General features: G+C 46.7%; 1 protein-coding gene across 22 annotated transcripts in view; it reads left to right on the forward strand.

The window, feature by feature from the left end:
* POF1B (POF1B actin binding protein) overlaps positions 1-14,166 on the forward strand; it is a 176,527-nt gene that overhangs the window by 94,634 nt on the left and 67,727 nt on the right. For all 22 annotated transcript variants that reach the window (XM_068250017.1, XM_068250039.1, XM_068250019.1 and 19 more), the window contains 2 exons: positions 5,172-5,240; positions 12,392-12,454. In XM_068250017.1, the coding sequence (XP_068106118.1) occupies positions 5,172-5,240; positions 12,392-12,454 (132 nt within the window). The remainder of the gene's footprint in view (positions 1-5,171; positions 5,241-12,391; positions 12,455-14,166) is intronic.

Below are 14,166 nucleotides of genomic sequence, written 5' to 3' on the forward strand. Positions count from 1 at the left end.
CTGAGAAATAGAACATTTTATCATATTTTCTATTTTAATTACAGTTACAAATTCATTAGGAGTCGGAGTCGGAGTCGGTGCATTTTTTCCCGACTCCGACTCCGACTCCAGGCACCCAAAATTGCCCGACTCCACGACTCCGACTCCACGACTCCGACTCCACAGCCCTGAAGGAAACATCCATATCCCTCTCAGTTTAGGTTCCCTTTAACTGTCCCCAAAGGAGCTCACAATCTAATCCCCACCATAGTCATATGTCTATGTATGTATCGTGTAGTGCATGTATCATAGTCTAGGCCCAATTTGGGGGGAAGCCAATTAACTTATTTGTAGGTTTTTGTAATGTGGGAGGAAACTGGAGTGCTGGAGGAATCCCACACAGATACGGGGAGAACATTCAAACTCCTTGCAGATAGTTCCCTGGCTGGGATTCAAACCAGTGCTGCAAGGCGAGCGCTCTAACCACTACACCACCGTGCTGCCCATGCTGTGATATATTGCTATATACGCAATACTGACCACAAGCAGCATATGGGGTAGACGATGGAGGTCTGTGTTACAGTTTAGACTCTTCAGGTTGTCTCCTGTTGGCTGAGGATGTTTTGCATTCTCTGAGGCAGAAATGAGTGACATGCTGTGTACTTGGCAGGTTCCCCCACCTCTGGCGGTGTGTCTGAGAGGCATAGGCGGGTAAGATGGCTGCTTGGACAGGAGATGTCATTAGAGAGACATGTTCTAACCTGCGGTCTGCTGGCCTCAGGCTTCTCGCTGGTCCTCTGGTATGTGGCCACCTTACCATCTCCATCCCTCATGTCTCAGTCACGCACTCTGAGAATGTCTGCTTATGTCAACTGGACACATCAAAGCTGGGCAAATGACAGGAACCCAACAACAATGCAGATCACAAACATGTGTTTCTGTCTACTTAAAGGATCGCTATTGCGAAAATTTTAAAATTTAAAGGGAAGGTCCAAGCAAAATGAAAAAATAGAGTTTCACTTACCTGGGGCTTCTACCAGCCCCATGCAGCCATTCTGTGCCCTCGTAGTCACTCACTGCTGCTCCAGTCCCCCGCTGGCAGCTAGTTCTGCTTCTACCAGCCCCATGCAGCCATCCTGTGCCCTCGTAGTCACTCACTGCTGCTCCAGTCCCCCGCTGGCAGCTTGCCGACCTCGGAGGTCGGCGGGCCGCATTGCGTACATTTTTACGCATTCCCGCCAGCGCAGGAGCAATAACGCATACATTTTTACGCATTACTGGTTCAATGCGTAAAAATGTACGCAATGCGGCCCGCCGACCTCCGAGGTTGGCAAGCTGCCAGCGGGGGACTGGAGCAGCAGTGAGTGACTACGAGGGCACAGGATGGCTGCATGGGGCTGGTAGAAGCCCCAGGTAAGTGAAACTCCATTTTTTTATTTTGCTCGGACCTTCCCTTTAAGTTACAAGTATACACTTACAAATAATAAGTATGTTTCTTCCAGAGTAAAATGAGCCATAGATTGCTTTTCTCCTATGTTGCTGTCACTTACAGTAAGTAGTAGAGATCTGACAGAACCGACAGGTTTTGGGCTAGCCCATCTCTTCATGGGGGATTCTCAGGTTTACTTTATTTTTAAAAGCACTTTGTGAATGGCAGTTGCTCCCTCCAACTGCCAAAAAAGTGTGTAGCGAGCAGGGAGGCTGGCCAGCCTCTTTGTATAAATCCTTTTTCAGGGACTGTCTATATAAAGAATATAAGGCCATTGCCGAGAATCCCCGATGAGGAGATGGACTAGTGCAAAACCTGTCGGTTCTGTCACATTTCTACTACCTATGAAGAGTTCTGTGTCTGGGGATTGGAAACCTCCCCGTGTAGAATGTGTTGGTGGTTCATTTTCCATGCAGAATGCCTTCCAATACTATTGGTGAAAAATCCCCTTTCCTCCATACACAACTCTTGTCTTGTGTACCATCCCTGGGATGAGAGGTTCCTTGGCGACCTCTCCGTATTGAGTACTGACTTTGGGTGTATCTAAACATCTTCATGATCAATGGAATGTAAACCATTCTGTGTTGAAGCAAGTTTAGGGTAATTTTATTATTATTTTTTTTTAAATGCATGCAGCTTGGGAATGGACCATGTGTTTTGGTCCATTTCCACGCTGCATATAGTTACAGTAAAATATGCATCAACTCAGAATGACTTGCATCCCATTGTCCATCCTTGCTCAGTGTCCACAGTTACACCTGCCTAATGCCTGCCCGACCTCAGCTTGTGACTTCAAATATACATGCCTGCCCCGACCTCGGCTTGTGACTTAAACCTGCTTGCCCCGACCTTGGCCTTTCATTCTTTCATGCCTGCTGGTCTCTCCAACCTCAGCTTGTGACCTCGACTAAGCTGGCCTGCCCCAACCTCGGCTTCTTCTACTCTAGCTTATTACTGCATCTGCACATCTCAGCAAACCCTATCCTCCCTATCTCCAGTAGGGCAATAATAGGAGATGTAGCTGGTGGTCTCCACACCAAAGACTCCCTAGTTGTGATTTCCCCCCCCCCCCCCCTTGTGTTTCAAGTGTGATCTCCCCACATTTCAAGTGTGGTCTTATCTGTCAGCCTTCCCCTCTATGCCCTTGCCCAGCAGCCCCTTCCAAGTGTGGCCATCTGTTTCCTCACATTCCAGGTGGGATCTTACTTGTCCTCCGCTACCCCCTTCCCCTCGATTGTATTTTGAGATGTGAACTTTCCTGCCCTTTTCCTGTTCCAGTAATGCCCTCACCTGTCCCTCTCCTCATGTTCCAGGTGTGACTTTCCCTTTGCATGTTCCAGTTCTCCTGATCTCGCTGTCCATCGTCCCCAGACTTACACCCACCCCACACAAGGCCAATTACTTGAAAAACGGGAGTGTACTACGCCTCACATTGTAGGTGTGACTTTCTCTACCCCCCCCCCCCCCCCCCCTTTACATGTGTGACCTTATTTGTCCCTAACTTGTCCCCCACCCTTTGTTCCAGGTGTGGCCTTACCTGTCCCACGTGGTTCAAACTGTGGCCTTACACGTTATTCACACATAAGCTTTTCTTAGCCGTTAAATTGATTTTGTATTGGTGAGCTAATCGCCTGAGTAAACAGTCGCCCGCATAAGCCTTGTCGGTTGCGGAAACGCTTGGCTTGCTGTGATGTTGGCCACATTTGAGGCAGTACTGACTCTTGGCTGGGACACCGTGTTGGAGACTTGGTCTCTCCGGCCTCTGAGGAGAACGTTGTGGAGCCTCCAGGCACTGGGGATGTCTGAGCAGGTCCAAACCCTCGACTGACTCTCCAGCGTAAATCTTATTTTGTAAGAGGGGATTTTCAGCTTTTATGATGATGTTTACTTTGCAGAAAATCCTCCTCAGCCGCAATACAGAAAGCAAAGAGTGGAATGTATTCAGGCCCATGGAGCTTCTAAGAGCGGGATTCATGTGCCAGCATTGTGCAGCCGGCGTGCGGTAACTGATACACCAGGAATTTATTCTGTGTGATGGGAAAGGTCCAACCGCTCCTATCAAAAGCTTTCTGTTGACCTGCATTGTGCTAAATAGGGATGATCAATGATATACAAATTCTTCTGAGTTTATGCAAATATATGCAGTTTGAAAATGGACCAATCAATTTGAACCTGGGTTTAAATTGATTGGTTCGTTTTCAAACTGCATATATTTGCATACAAATTTGCATAAATTTGCATCAACTCTAAAAAAATTACATCTAATTGATCATCCCTAGTTCTAGGATAACAAAGATCATCTCTCAAGCAGGGATATACCGTCTTACCCCTAAGATAAGACCTACCCCGAAAGTAAGGCCTCCCTTATATTTCAATACCCCCCCCCCCCCCCCCCGAAAATAAGCCCTAGCACATATTTCCTCCCCAAAAAGAATACAAGACAGTGTCTTATATTTGGGGAAAGACGGTATATAAGATCAAAGTATGGCGGCATTTAGAAACACTTTTAGACCCAATACCCCCCCCCCCCACCCACCCACTAAAAATAATCATGTTTTACTTTTATACAATACCCCCAATATACGCTAGTTCTGTCTTTGTATCGGCATCAGGCAATCTTGTGCACAGCAGCAATCAGATCGGCGAAGGAACTGCGACACTGTCATTCAATCCGCCCACATTGCACTGGACATTAGACTTTATGCGGAATCGTTCATGATAGGCTGAGGCGTGTGCAGCCATGCTGGGCTTTGGGCAGCAGCCATTGGCTGGACTGATTTCTTTTTCTCTGCCGTTTGCGATGTTCCCGCCTGCAGATTAAGAATGTATTTACCTCCCCACCCTCCCATACTACAGCACTATGGATGGTCAATAAGGTGCTTATAGTTCTTCATTCATAAAATAAGACTATTTTATTATTATTTAGTATTTATATAGTGCCGCCATCTTCTGCAGCGCTGTACAGAGTACATTGTCTTGTCACTAACTGTCCCTCAGAGGAGCTCACAATCTAATCCAGGCATGGGCAAACATGGCCCTCCAGCTGTTAAGGAACTACAAGTCCCACAATGCATTGCAGGAGTCTGACAGCCACAGTCATGACTCATAAAGGCAAATGCATTGTGGGACTTGTAGTTCCGTAACAGCTGGAGGGCAGAGTTTGCCTAGGCCTGATCTAATCCCTACCACGGTCATATGTCTATGTATGTAGCATGTAGTGTATGTATCGTAGTCTAGGGCCAATTTAGGGGGGAGCCAATTAACTTATCTGTATGCTTTTGGGATGTGGGAGGAAACCAGAGTGCCCGGAGGAAACCCACACAGACACGGTGATAACATAAAAACTCCATGCAGATAGTGCCCCGGCTGAGATTTGAACCGGGGACCCAGCGCTGCAAGAGTGCTGCCAATTATTTTGCAACAAAACTACATTTGCATCCAACCCAGAATTTCAGGAGACGGGACACCCTATGATGGGTGGGAGCAGAGTCAAGACATAGATAGGAGACGTAAGGAACTGTTGAATGTCTCTGCCCACCAATCTCCACCTTTAAGTGAAAATGTGGCTTGTGAGTGGAAATGTGCTGAAGTGTGTTTTAGCCATGCAGGAGAATGTTGGAAATGGCGTGTTGCGGCATGGTATATTAATGTGCTGTATCTGTATTGCAGCATGATATATTAATGTGTGATGTCTGTCTTGCAGGAGGTGCAGTCTCCCGGGCCGTACACACAGGGAACCATCAGAAGGTACATCGTACAATCTCCAGAACAGGTAAGTGCAGTACAGCAGCCACACACACCACTACTCTGACTTTATCTGCATTGGGTGCCTAAATGTCAACCTGCACCGCATCTTACTACATGGAGGGATAGACCAGAGGCGGCCTACCTTCTGGTGGTGAGGGTGGGGTCAGGGATCACAGAATGATGTCCGCTTTGGGATCAAAACACGCTTGCTGCTGTATCAGCTGTAACAAAGAAATGTTTTTTTTGTTTAAAGATTATTATGCTGATGCTTATCGTTTACAGCAGAGAGGACATTCTGCGTTCAGGTCTTCTTTAAAGCAGTACAGCCATTAAAGAAACCAAGAAGCCTGAAAAAATTATGATATAATGATTTTTATGTGTAGTACAGCTAAGAAATAAAATATTAGGGGCAGAGACATAAGTCTAATATTGTTTCCAGTACAGGAAGAGTTAAGAAACGCCAGTTGTTATCTATGCAAAAGAGCCATTGAGCTCCACAACTTTCAAAGTCGCAGAGAGCTCTGTCTCAAGCTTGTTATCTCAAGTGTCAGTCACTGTATCTTGTTTTTTCTCTCCAGAGGACTGGTCAATAGTTCACTGGCCTGCTCTGTAAAATGATTTAGAATGCTGAGTAGTGTGTAAACTGCAAATATTAGAGAATGATGCAATGTTGTAAAAAAAACACTATATAACTAAAAAGAAAAATATGACACTATTTTCTTTGCTACTAACGTGCTAGTAATTATCCGTACTACACAACCAATTCATTATATCATAATTATTTTTCGCTTCAGTGTCTCTTTAACCCCTCCTGGGGTACCCACAGGCTAGATGCTAGATAGTCTTATACGAGGGTCATTAGGAATTCCAGCTTAAAGTGTACCTTTGCTGCGCTCCCACGCCCAGGAGTGTTCTGTGCCTGCACAATACTACTGTGCAGGCGCAGCATGGTCCCGACCGTGGAGTGCGCGCACAGCCAGGCTATGCATGCGTGAAAGAGCACAGGATGGACAGATTACTGGGGGGGCATATCAAGTGAACAGAGCTGTCAAAGAGGAACAGCGAGGAAGCCCCAGGTAAGCGTAAATACACTCACTGTAGTCCGTATGTAAATTTTAAAATGTCACAAGGATGTGCAGCACCTGCGCAGTGTTCACAAACTCTCCCAACCAGAAAGTAGCTTTGGAGGGCTGTTGCACCGTAACGGAGAGGGGACGGACAAGAAGAGGGGGGGGTGGGAGCAGTGGGCATGAGGAGAGCTTCTTACAAATGCCTGCTCCTTTAAATGTACATATGGACCAAGGTATACTTTAAAGAGAAACTGTAGTGAATATAAGATCCTATATAATAATTTGGATGTCTCTGAGCCCCATGTCCCTGTGTCAGTACTTTTGCGCTACTGCGCATGTGCTGCACTGACACCCGTAGGGACAGGACGAGGACAGGCCAGACGTGTATGTGCACGGCGGGCGCGCATGCGCACTGACGTGGCGGAGGTGACAGACCTGGAGCCTGATTTTAAACGAGCTTAGGTCGACTAGTCATGATTAAAGTTGCTTATGGTTTACAATATTACAATATCAGTGTTTGGCCATTGTAAAATATTTCCTCTCCCTGATTTACATTCCGACATTTATCACATGTGGTGACATATTTAGTTCTGCCAGGTGATCTGTACGGAATGTTCGTTACTGAGAGTTCTATGCACAGAGGGAGATATTGCTTGCTTAGCAGATGGAAAAAGCTGTTATTTCCCACAATGCAACAAGGTTCACAGACAGCAAACTGTCAGGACCATGGTCTTGACACCACACTGTGGGAGGGGTTTCACCACAATATCAGCCACACAGCCATCCCCCCCGCCGCCCCGATCTATTCGAGAAAACGTAAAGATTTCTCATAGGAAACTGGGTATCATCTACTGATTGGGATGAAGCTCAAACCTTGGCTTAACCTCCTTGGCGGTTTAATTTTTCCGCCAAGGAGGCTGCATCGCACTTTTTTTTTAATTTTTTTTGTTTGTTTCATGTAGCTACCTGAGTGGTAGCTACATAAAACACCACTAGAGGGCGCATGTGTCCCTCTAGTCCGATCGCCACCGGCCACAAAAGTAAACAGGAGATTGCGTATAGAACGCGATCTCCTGTTTGGCTTCTCCTGTCGCCATGGCAACGATCGGAATGACGTCATGGACGTCAGCCGACTTCCTGACGTCAGACCCATATGATCCAGCCCTTTGCGCTGCCCGGGAGTGATTGGTCCGGGCTGCGCAGGGCTCTGGTGGGGGGGGGGGCCCTCTTCCGCCGCTGCGTGCGGACGATCGCCGCAGAGCGGCGGCGATCGAGCTGGACGCGCAGCTAGCAAAGTGCTGGCTGCGCGTACAGCAATTTACAGGACAGGAAGCGCCCCACCAGGGGCTGAGATATCCTCCGCGGCGGCTTACCCCGAGCTCAGCTCGGAGTTACCGCTAAGGAGGTTAAAGAGAACCTGAACTGAAACCAAAAAGTTAAAGTAACCATACACAGGTCATACTTGCCTCCTGTGTAGTCTACTCCTCAATCTTTCTCCTCTCCTGTGCTCTGTTTGTGATCAATGGATTTCTCCGTCCTCCATTTTAAAAATGGTCATTACCCCATATCGGCTTCCTGGTCAGCACACTGTTAAACTGTAATACCCCCCACTTCAGCCATAGGGAAACATGGACATTACCTTGCACATTCAGTTGTAACTGACAGCTGCTGATATATAACTGACAGCAACTGGTATATTGCAGTTCTGACAAAATCTTGTCAGAACTGGAAGGGATCACTGTAAGAAGAAAATGGTGAGCTTCTGAGAGGAACTGACAGCGAGGTTAGTATGTAATATTTATTTGCAGCTACATCATGTGTTTATTTTAAATAATTTTACTCGCTTCAGGTTCCCTTTAAAGAGAATCTGTAGCATAAAAAGGTTCCCCTGGGGGGTACTCACCTCGTTAGGGGGAAGCCTCCGGATCCTATCAAGGCTTCCCCCGTCCTCCTCCTTCCCACGGTGGCAGCAATCGAGCTCCCCTAATGGCGGTGGCGAAAAAGCACTCGGAACGGCGGGGATGTAAATATTTACCTTCCCGGCTCCAGCGCAGGCGCAGTAGTGGCATTCGGCTCTGAAATAGGCAGAAATTCTCTATCGCGGCCGGATCCACCCTATTGCACAGGCGCAAGTCCCCTGCGCAGTAGAGCGGGCCCGACTGAGATCGGCTATTTCCGCCTATTTCCAAGCAGAGAGGCGCAACAGCGCCCCCGCTGGAGCCAGGTAAGGTAAATATTGCACAGCCTGACTAATACTCAGCTGTGCATTCCATGGCCTGAAGCGAGATTACTCTGTAATTAACCACTTCAGCCTAACTGGACGATAATTTTCGTCCAGTTAGGCTGCGCGCACTCCCGAAGGTCGCGCGCGCTCCCGCGGGCCCCCCCTGTGCGCGCCCCCGCTGCTGGCCGTTAGCCCAGCGATCAATGAAAGGGATTATAAATTCCTTTCACTGATCTGACCCCCCCCCCCCCAGAGAAAAGCTGACAGCGTCTCTTCAGACGCGGATTTTCTGAGCTCTGGTCTGTCTTCTTTTGACTGTGGCCATCTTGTGGCCAAATAGCCAACTACACCAAAAACACACTTTGTATTAAATAAATACATTTTTAAACATGAAAAATCCCGTTTACCTCCCACACCAAAAAATACCCACATACAAGTTTTAATAAAAAATAAAAAAATAAATTACAATAATAATAAAAAAAAGTTACGTAAGGGTCTGAACTTTTTAAATATTCATGTCAAAGGAGTATATCAATATGATTTATTACATTATGGGCTTCTAAATAGTGATGGACGCAAATTGAAAAAATGCACCTTTATTTCCAAATTGAATATCGGCGCCATACATTGTGATAGGGACATAATTTAAATGGTGTAATAAGCGGGAGAAATTGGTAAATAAAGTACATAAGTTTTAATTATGGTAGTATGTATGAATGTCAAACTATAATGGTCAAAAGCTGAGGAATAATGATTTTTTAATAATTAATCCTGTTAAAATGGATTTAGAATAAATTAATTCTCAGCAAAATGTACCACCCACAGAAAGCCTAATTGGTGGCGGAAAAAACAAGATATAGATCAATTCATTGTGATGAGTAGTAATAAAGTTATTGGCAAATGAATGGGAGGTGAACATTGCTCGGATGTAAAAAAAAATCTCAACCCTGTAGGCTGAAGGGGTTAAAAAAAAAAAGGTTCCCCTGGGGGTACTCACCTCGGTAGGGGGAAGCCTCTGGATCCTATCAAGGCTTCCCCCTACCGAGGTGAGTACCCCCAGGGGAACCTTTTTTTTTTTTTTTTTTTTTTTTAATTACAGAGTCTCTTTAAAGAGGAACGCCAGTGAAAATAATGTAATAATAAAAGTGCTTCATTTTTACAATAATTATGTATAAATGATTTAGTCAGTGTTTGCCCATTGTAAAATCTTTTAGATCCCTGATTTACATTCTGACATTTATTACATGGTGACATTTTTACTACTGGCAGGTGATATAGCTGCTGCTTGCTGTTTTGGCAGTTGGAAACAGCTGTAAATGGCTATTTCCCACAATGCTACAAGGTTCACAGACAGGAAACTGACAGAAGTACCACGGTCCTCAGAGCTTCTTGTGGGAGGGGTTTCACCACAATATCAGTCATACAGCGCCCCCTGATGGTCTGTTTGTGAAAAGGAATAGATTTCTCATGTAAAAAGGGGGTATCAGCTACTGATTGGGATAAAGTTCAATTTTTGGTCAGAGTTGCTCTTTAAGTTCCTCTTTAAGAGGGTCAAATATTGGGGTTGACTTATACCAGTGATGGCTAACCTTGGCATTCCAGCTGTGGTAGAACTACAAGTCCCATGAGGCATTGCAGTACTCTTGACAGCTCTAGGCATAACTCGGGGAGGCAGAGGCATGATGGGATTTGTAGTTTTGTCACAACTTTGAGTGCCAAGTTTAGCTATCACTGACTTATACACAAGGTCGACTTATATCCAGGTATATAGGATACTATCAGGAATGTGCATGTTCTTCCCAGTAAGTCAGAAAACATTGTAGATTTCCCCGAGAAGCTGAGTTATTCACAGAGCCAACACTTATTAAGCAATTAAAGTGACTGATTAGCTCTTAGAGCAGAACTACGATCTGACATAACATGCAATTAAAAACCTGTCACCCAACTCTATTGCCTCTATAATTAACCTGCCTGCCTTTGGCCCAAGGGATGTCCTCTGTGTGAAAATTGCACATTCAGCTAGTGTGAAGGAGGCCATCTGGCATAATAAAGTCCTATCCAGTTCAGTTTTGTAAGCACAATGCTGTCTGTCCTTTCAACTTGTAGGGGCGACTTTAACTCCACGGTGCTACATCCGTTTCCTATTGTGAAGCTGCAGACGAATTGCCATAGGGATTTGGGTGCGGTCTGTGGAAAAATGCAGCTAGCACAAATGTTTTTCATTTTTTTGTATGCATGTGGTTCGGATGCAGCCTATTGGTTTCAATAGGCTGCGATTCTGAATCGGAAACTGCATGCCCTAAAACATCTGTTATTCGCAGCTAGAGGAAATAGGTCCACACACAGAAGCCCCGTCATGCCTTATCTCTTGCATTCAGAGATAAAGCAACAGTTGGCAGCTTAGGGCTCTTTCACATTACATAACACATGCACAAACACGATGTCATGCATGCGTTAAGACTTACGGAGGAACGTCGGGAAGTTGCGGTTCGAAGCTGATCAGCGGTGTTGCTTCTAATTCACCTGATGGGCAAACGGACGATTAAAAGCTCCCAGATGCGCTACCACGTAATGCTCTGGAACACTTTGTCTAATGTGAAAGGTAACATGAAAGTCAATAGACTTTTTATGTTACCCTGCTTGCCGCATCCTAGGAGCGATCCGTCAAAATGCACGGATCAGCTCCTAGTGTGAAAGAACCCTTAGAGGACAGCATTACGGCACAGATCCATGGCTGAGAAGGCTACAGGAGAAAACGAAACTAAAACTCTTATCCCCTTTAACCCTTTCAGGTAACTTACAAAAAAAAGTGACTGAAGTGACATGGTGAGAGACGTGTATGTTACTGATATTAGCAATACTACTTTGTGTTTTTATTTTATTTTTTTCGCTGCAAGGTTTAAAAAAACAGTTTAGTAAACCGCTGCAGTGTGGAAAATAACTAGTTGGATGCTACAAAACCTGTGGCTGTGCAAATACCTATGCCAGCAATATACTTATTAATGGACTAGTGGACCTAAGACCGTTACAATAACGGGCTCTAGGCCACCTTCACAACCCCCTCCCGCCCGTCACATGTCACCGCTTCTGCACGCCACCTGCACACACGCACATGCCTGCCCCGTCCTCCCCCTGCTCTAAAGTCCGCCCACGTGCCACGTGTGCACGATACGCAATAGCACGGACATGGGGACAGGAGGATGATGCAGTGACACAGTGGTTTTATTAGATAGGATAATCAGGTCATCCATTCTCTGTGTGGGAGCCCTTGTTCTGTTTGCAGCCCCTTTGTCACTCCTGTCAAGAAGTCCTGTGTTGGAGCTTCGTTGAGGGGACGGGGCTTAATCCAGGAGCGTGGCGCCCCTCCGGACCAATGGCTCTCCAGGCGGTGGCCTGTAAGGCTTTTGTTTAAAACGGCCCTGTGGGAGCCAAAAGAACAGCAGTAATGGAAGTGTGATGCTAAACACAACGTAAACTTCTTCAATTCATTAAACCCAAAATAAGAATTTGGGATTCAAGAATTAATTCTACAGATATGGAGTTTGATGCATAAAATAGCAGTAACTCTGACATGCACAGACTGCACACAATATTACCCTTACTATTGGCAGTTAGTACCACAAGTAGCACTATTAGTGTGATCCGCCATACTCTATTAGTGTGACCTTTGCTATGGTAATGCTGCTTAGTAACGCGCATTGCCGTAGCGACCGTCACGCTCGAGTACTGCAGGCCAGGCTAATATCACAACTTGTGGTACACAGTGCAGAGAATAAGGGTAATATTCCCACGTGATGTCTGTGCATGGCAGTGTTACCGCATCTTCCTGCATCAGGCCCAAAGTCTCCTATGTAACGTGACCACAGCTTGTTTACATTGCAGGAAATCCAGGCCCCATACTCGCAGGGAACGCTCAGACGGTACATCGTCCAGAATCCTGAACAGGTAGGATCATGGGAAATGGGGCGGGGGGGATGGCTGGTATCGAAGGGATGTACTACTGCTTTGTAACCAGGACCAAGGCCCTTTATATAAAACTGCGACATATCAGTGATAACTGCTTAGGGCTGGTTTTACACGGCCGGCTGCCAGGGGCTCGTTTCAGCACAGAGTGTAAGCTCCTCTGGTGCAGAGACTGATGGGAATGGATCAGTGATCTCTGTACAGCGCTGTGGAATATGTCAGAGCTACATGAACTGACAAGAACAATGCAGTGTAGTGAAGTGTTAGCTCTTTGGGGCAGACAGAGGTGTGTGTGTGTGTGTGTGTCTCGTGTGTGTCTCGTGTGTGTCTCGTGTGTGTCTCGTGTGTGTCTCGTGTGTGTGTGTGTCTCGTGTGTGTCTCGTGTGTGTGTGTGTGTGTGTGTGTCTCGTGTGTGTGTGTGTGTGTGTGTGTCTCGTGTGTGTGTGTGTGTCTCGTGTGTGTGTGTGTGTGTGTGTGTCTCGTGTGTGTGTGTGTGTCTCGTGTGTGTGTGTGTGTGTGTGTGTCTCGTGTGTGTGTGTGTGTGTGTGTGTGTCTCGTGTGTGTGTGTGTGTGTGTGTGTGTCTCGTGTGTGTGTGTGTGTGTGTGTCTCGTGTGTGTGTGTGTGTGTCTCGTGTGTGTGTGTGTGTGTGTGTGTGTGTGTGTGTGTGTGAGTGGTGTGTGTGTGTCTCGTGTGTGTGTGTGTGTGTGTCTCGTGTGTGTGTGTGTGTCTCGTGTGTGTGTGTGTGTGTCTCGTGTGTGTGTGTGTGTGTGTGTGTCTCGTGTGTGTGTGTGTGTGTGTGTGTCTCGTGTGTGTGTGTGTGTGTGTGTGTGTGTGTGTGTGTGTGTGTGTGTGTGTGTGTCTCGTGTGTGTGTGTGTGTGTGTGTCTCGTGTGTGTGTGTGTGTGTGTGTGTGTCTCGTGTGTGTGTGTGTGTGTCTCGTGTGTGTGTGTGTGTGTCTCGTGTGTGTGTGTGTGTGTGTCTCGTGTGTGTGTGTGTGTGTCTCGTGTGTGTGTGTGTGTCTCGTGTGTGTGTGTGTGTGTGTGTCTCGTGTGTGTGTGTGTGTGTGTCTCGTGTGTGTGTCTCGTGTGTGTGTGTGTGTGTCTCGTGTGTGTGTCTCGTGTGTGTGTGTGTGTGTGTGTCTCGTGTGTGTGTGTGTCTCGTGTGTGTGTGTGTGTGTGTGTCTCGTGTGTGTGTGTGTGTGTGTGTGTCTCGTGTGTGTGTGTGTCTCGTGTGTGTGTCTCGTGTGTGTGTGTGTCTCGTGTGTGTGTGTGTCTCGTGTGTGTGTGTGTGTGTGTGTGTCTCGTGTGTGTGTGTGTGTGTCTCGTGTGTGTGTGTGTCTCGTGTGTGTGTGTGTCTCGTGTGTGTGTGTGTGTCTCGTGTGTGTCTCGTGTGTGTGTGTGTGTGTGTGTGTCTCGTGTGTGTGTGTGTCTCGTGTGTGTGTGTGTCTCGTGTGTGTGTGTGTGTCTCGTGTGTGTGTGTGTGTGTGTCTCGTGTGTGTGTGTGTGTCTCGTGTGTGTGTGTGTGTGTCTCGTGTGTGTGTGTGTGTGTGTGTGTGTGTCTCGTGTGTGTGTGTGTGTGTGTGTGTCTCGTGTGTGTGTGTCTCGTGTGTGTGTGTGTGTGTGTGTGTGTGTGTGTGTGTGTCTCGTGTGTGTGTGTGTCTCGTGTGTGTGTGTGTGTGTCTCGTGTGTGTGTGT

This window comes from Hyperolius riggenbachi, chromosome 8, assembly GCF_040937935.1.
Source record: "Hyperolius riggenbachi isolate aHypRig1 chromosome 8, aHypRig1.pri, whole genome shotgun sequence".
In the NCBI taxonomy this organism is placed as follows: domain Eukaryota; kingdom Metazoa; phylum Chordata; class Amphibia; order Anura; family Hyperoliidae; genus Hyperolius; species Hyperolius riggenbachi.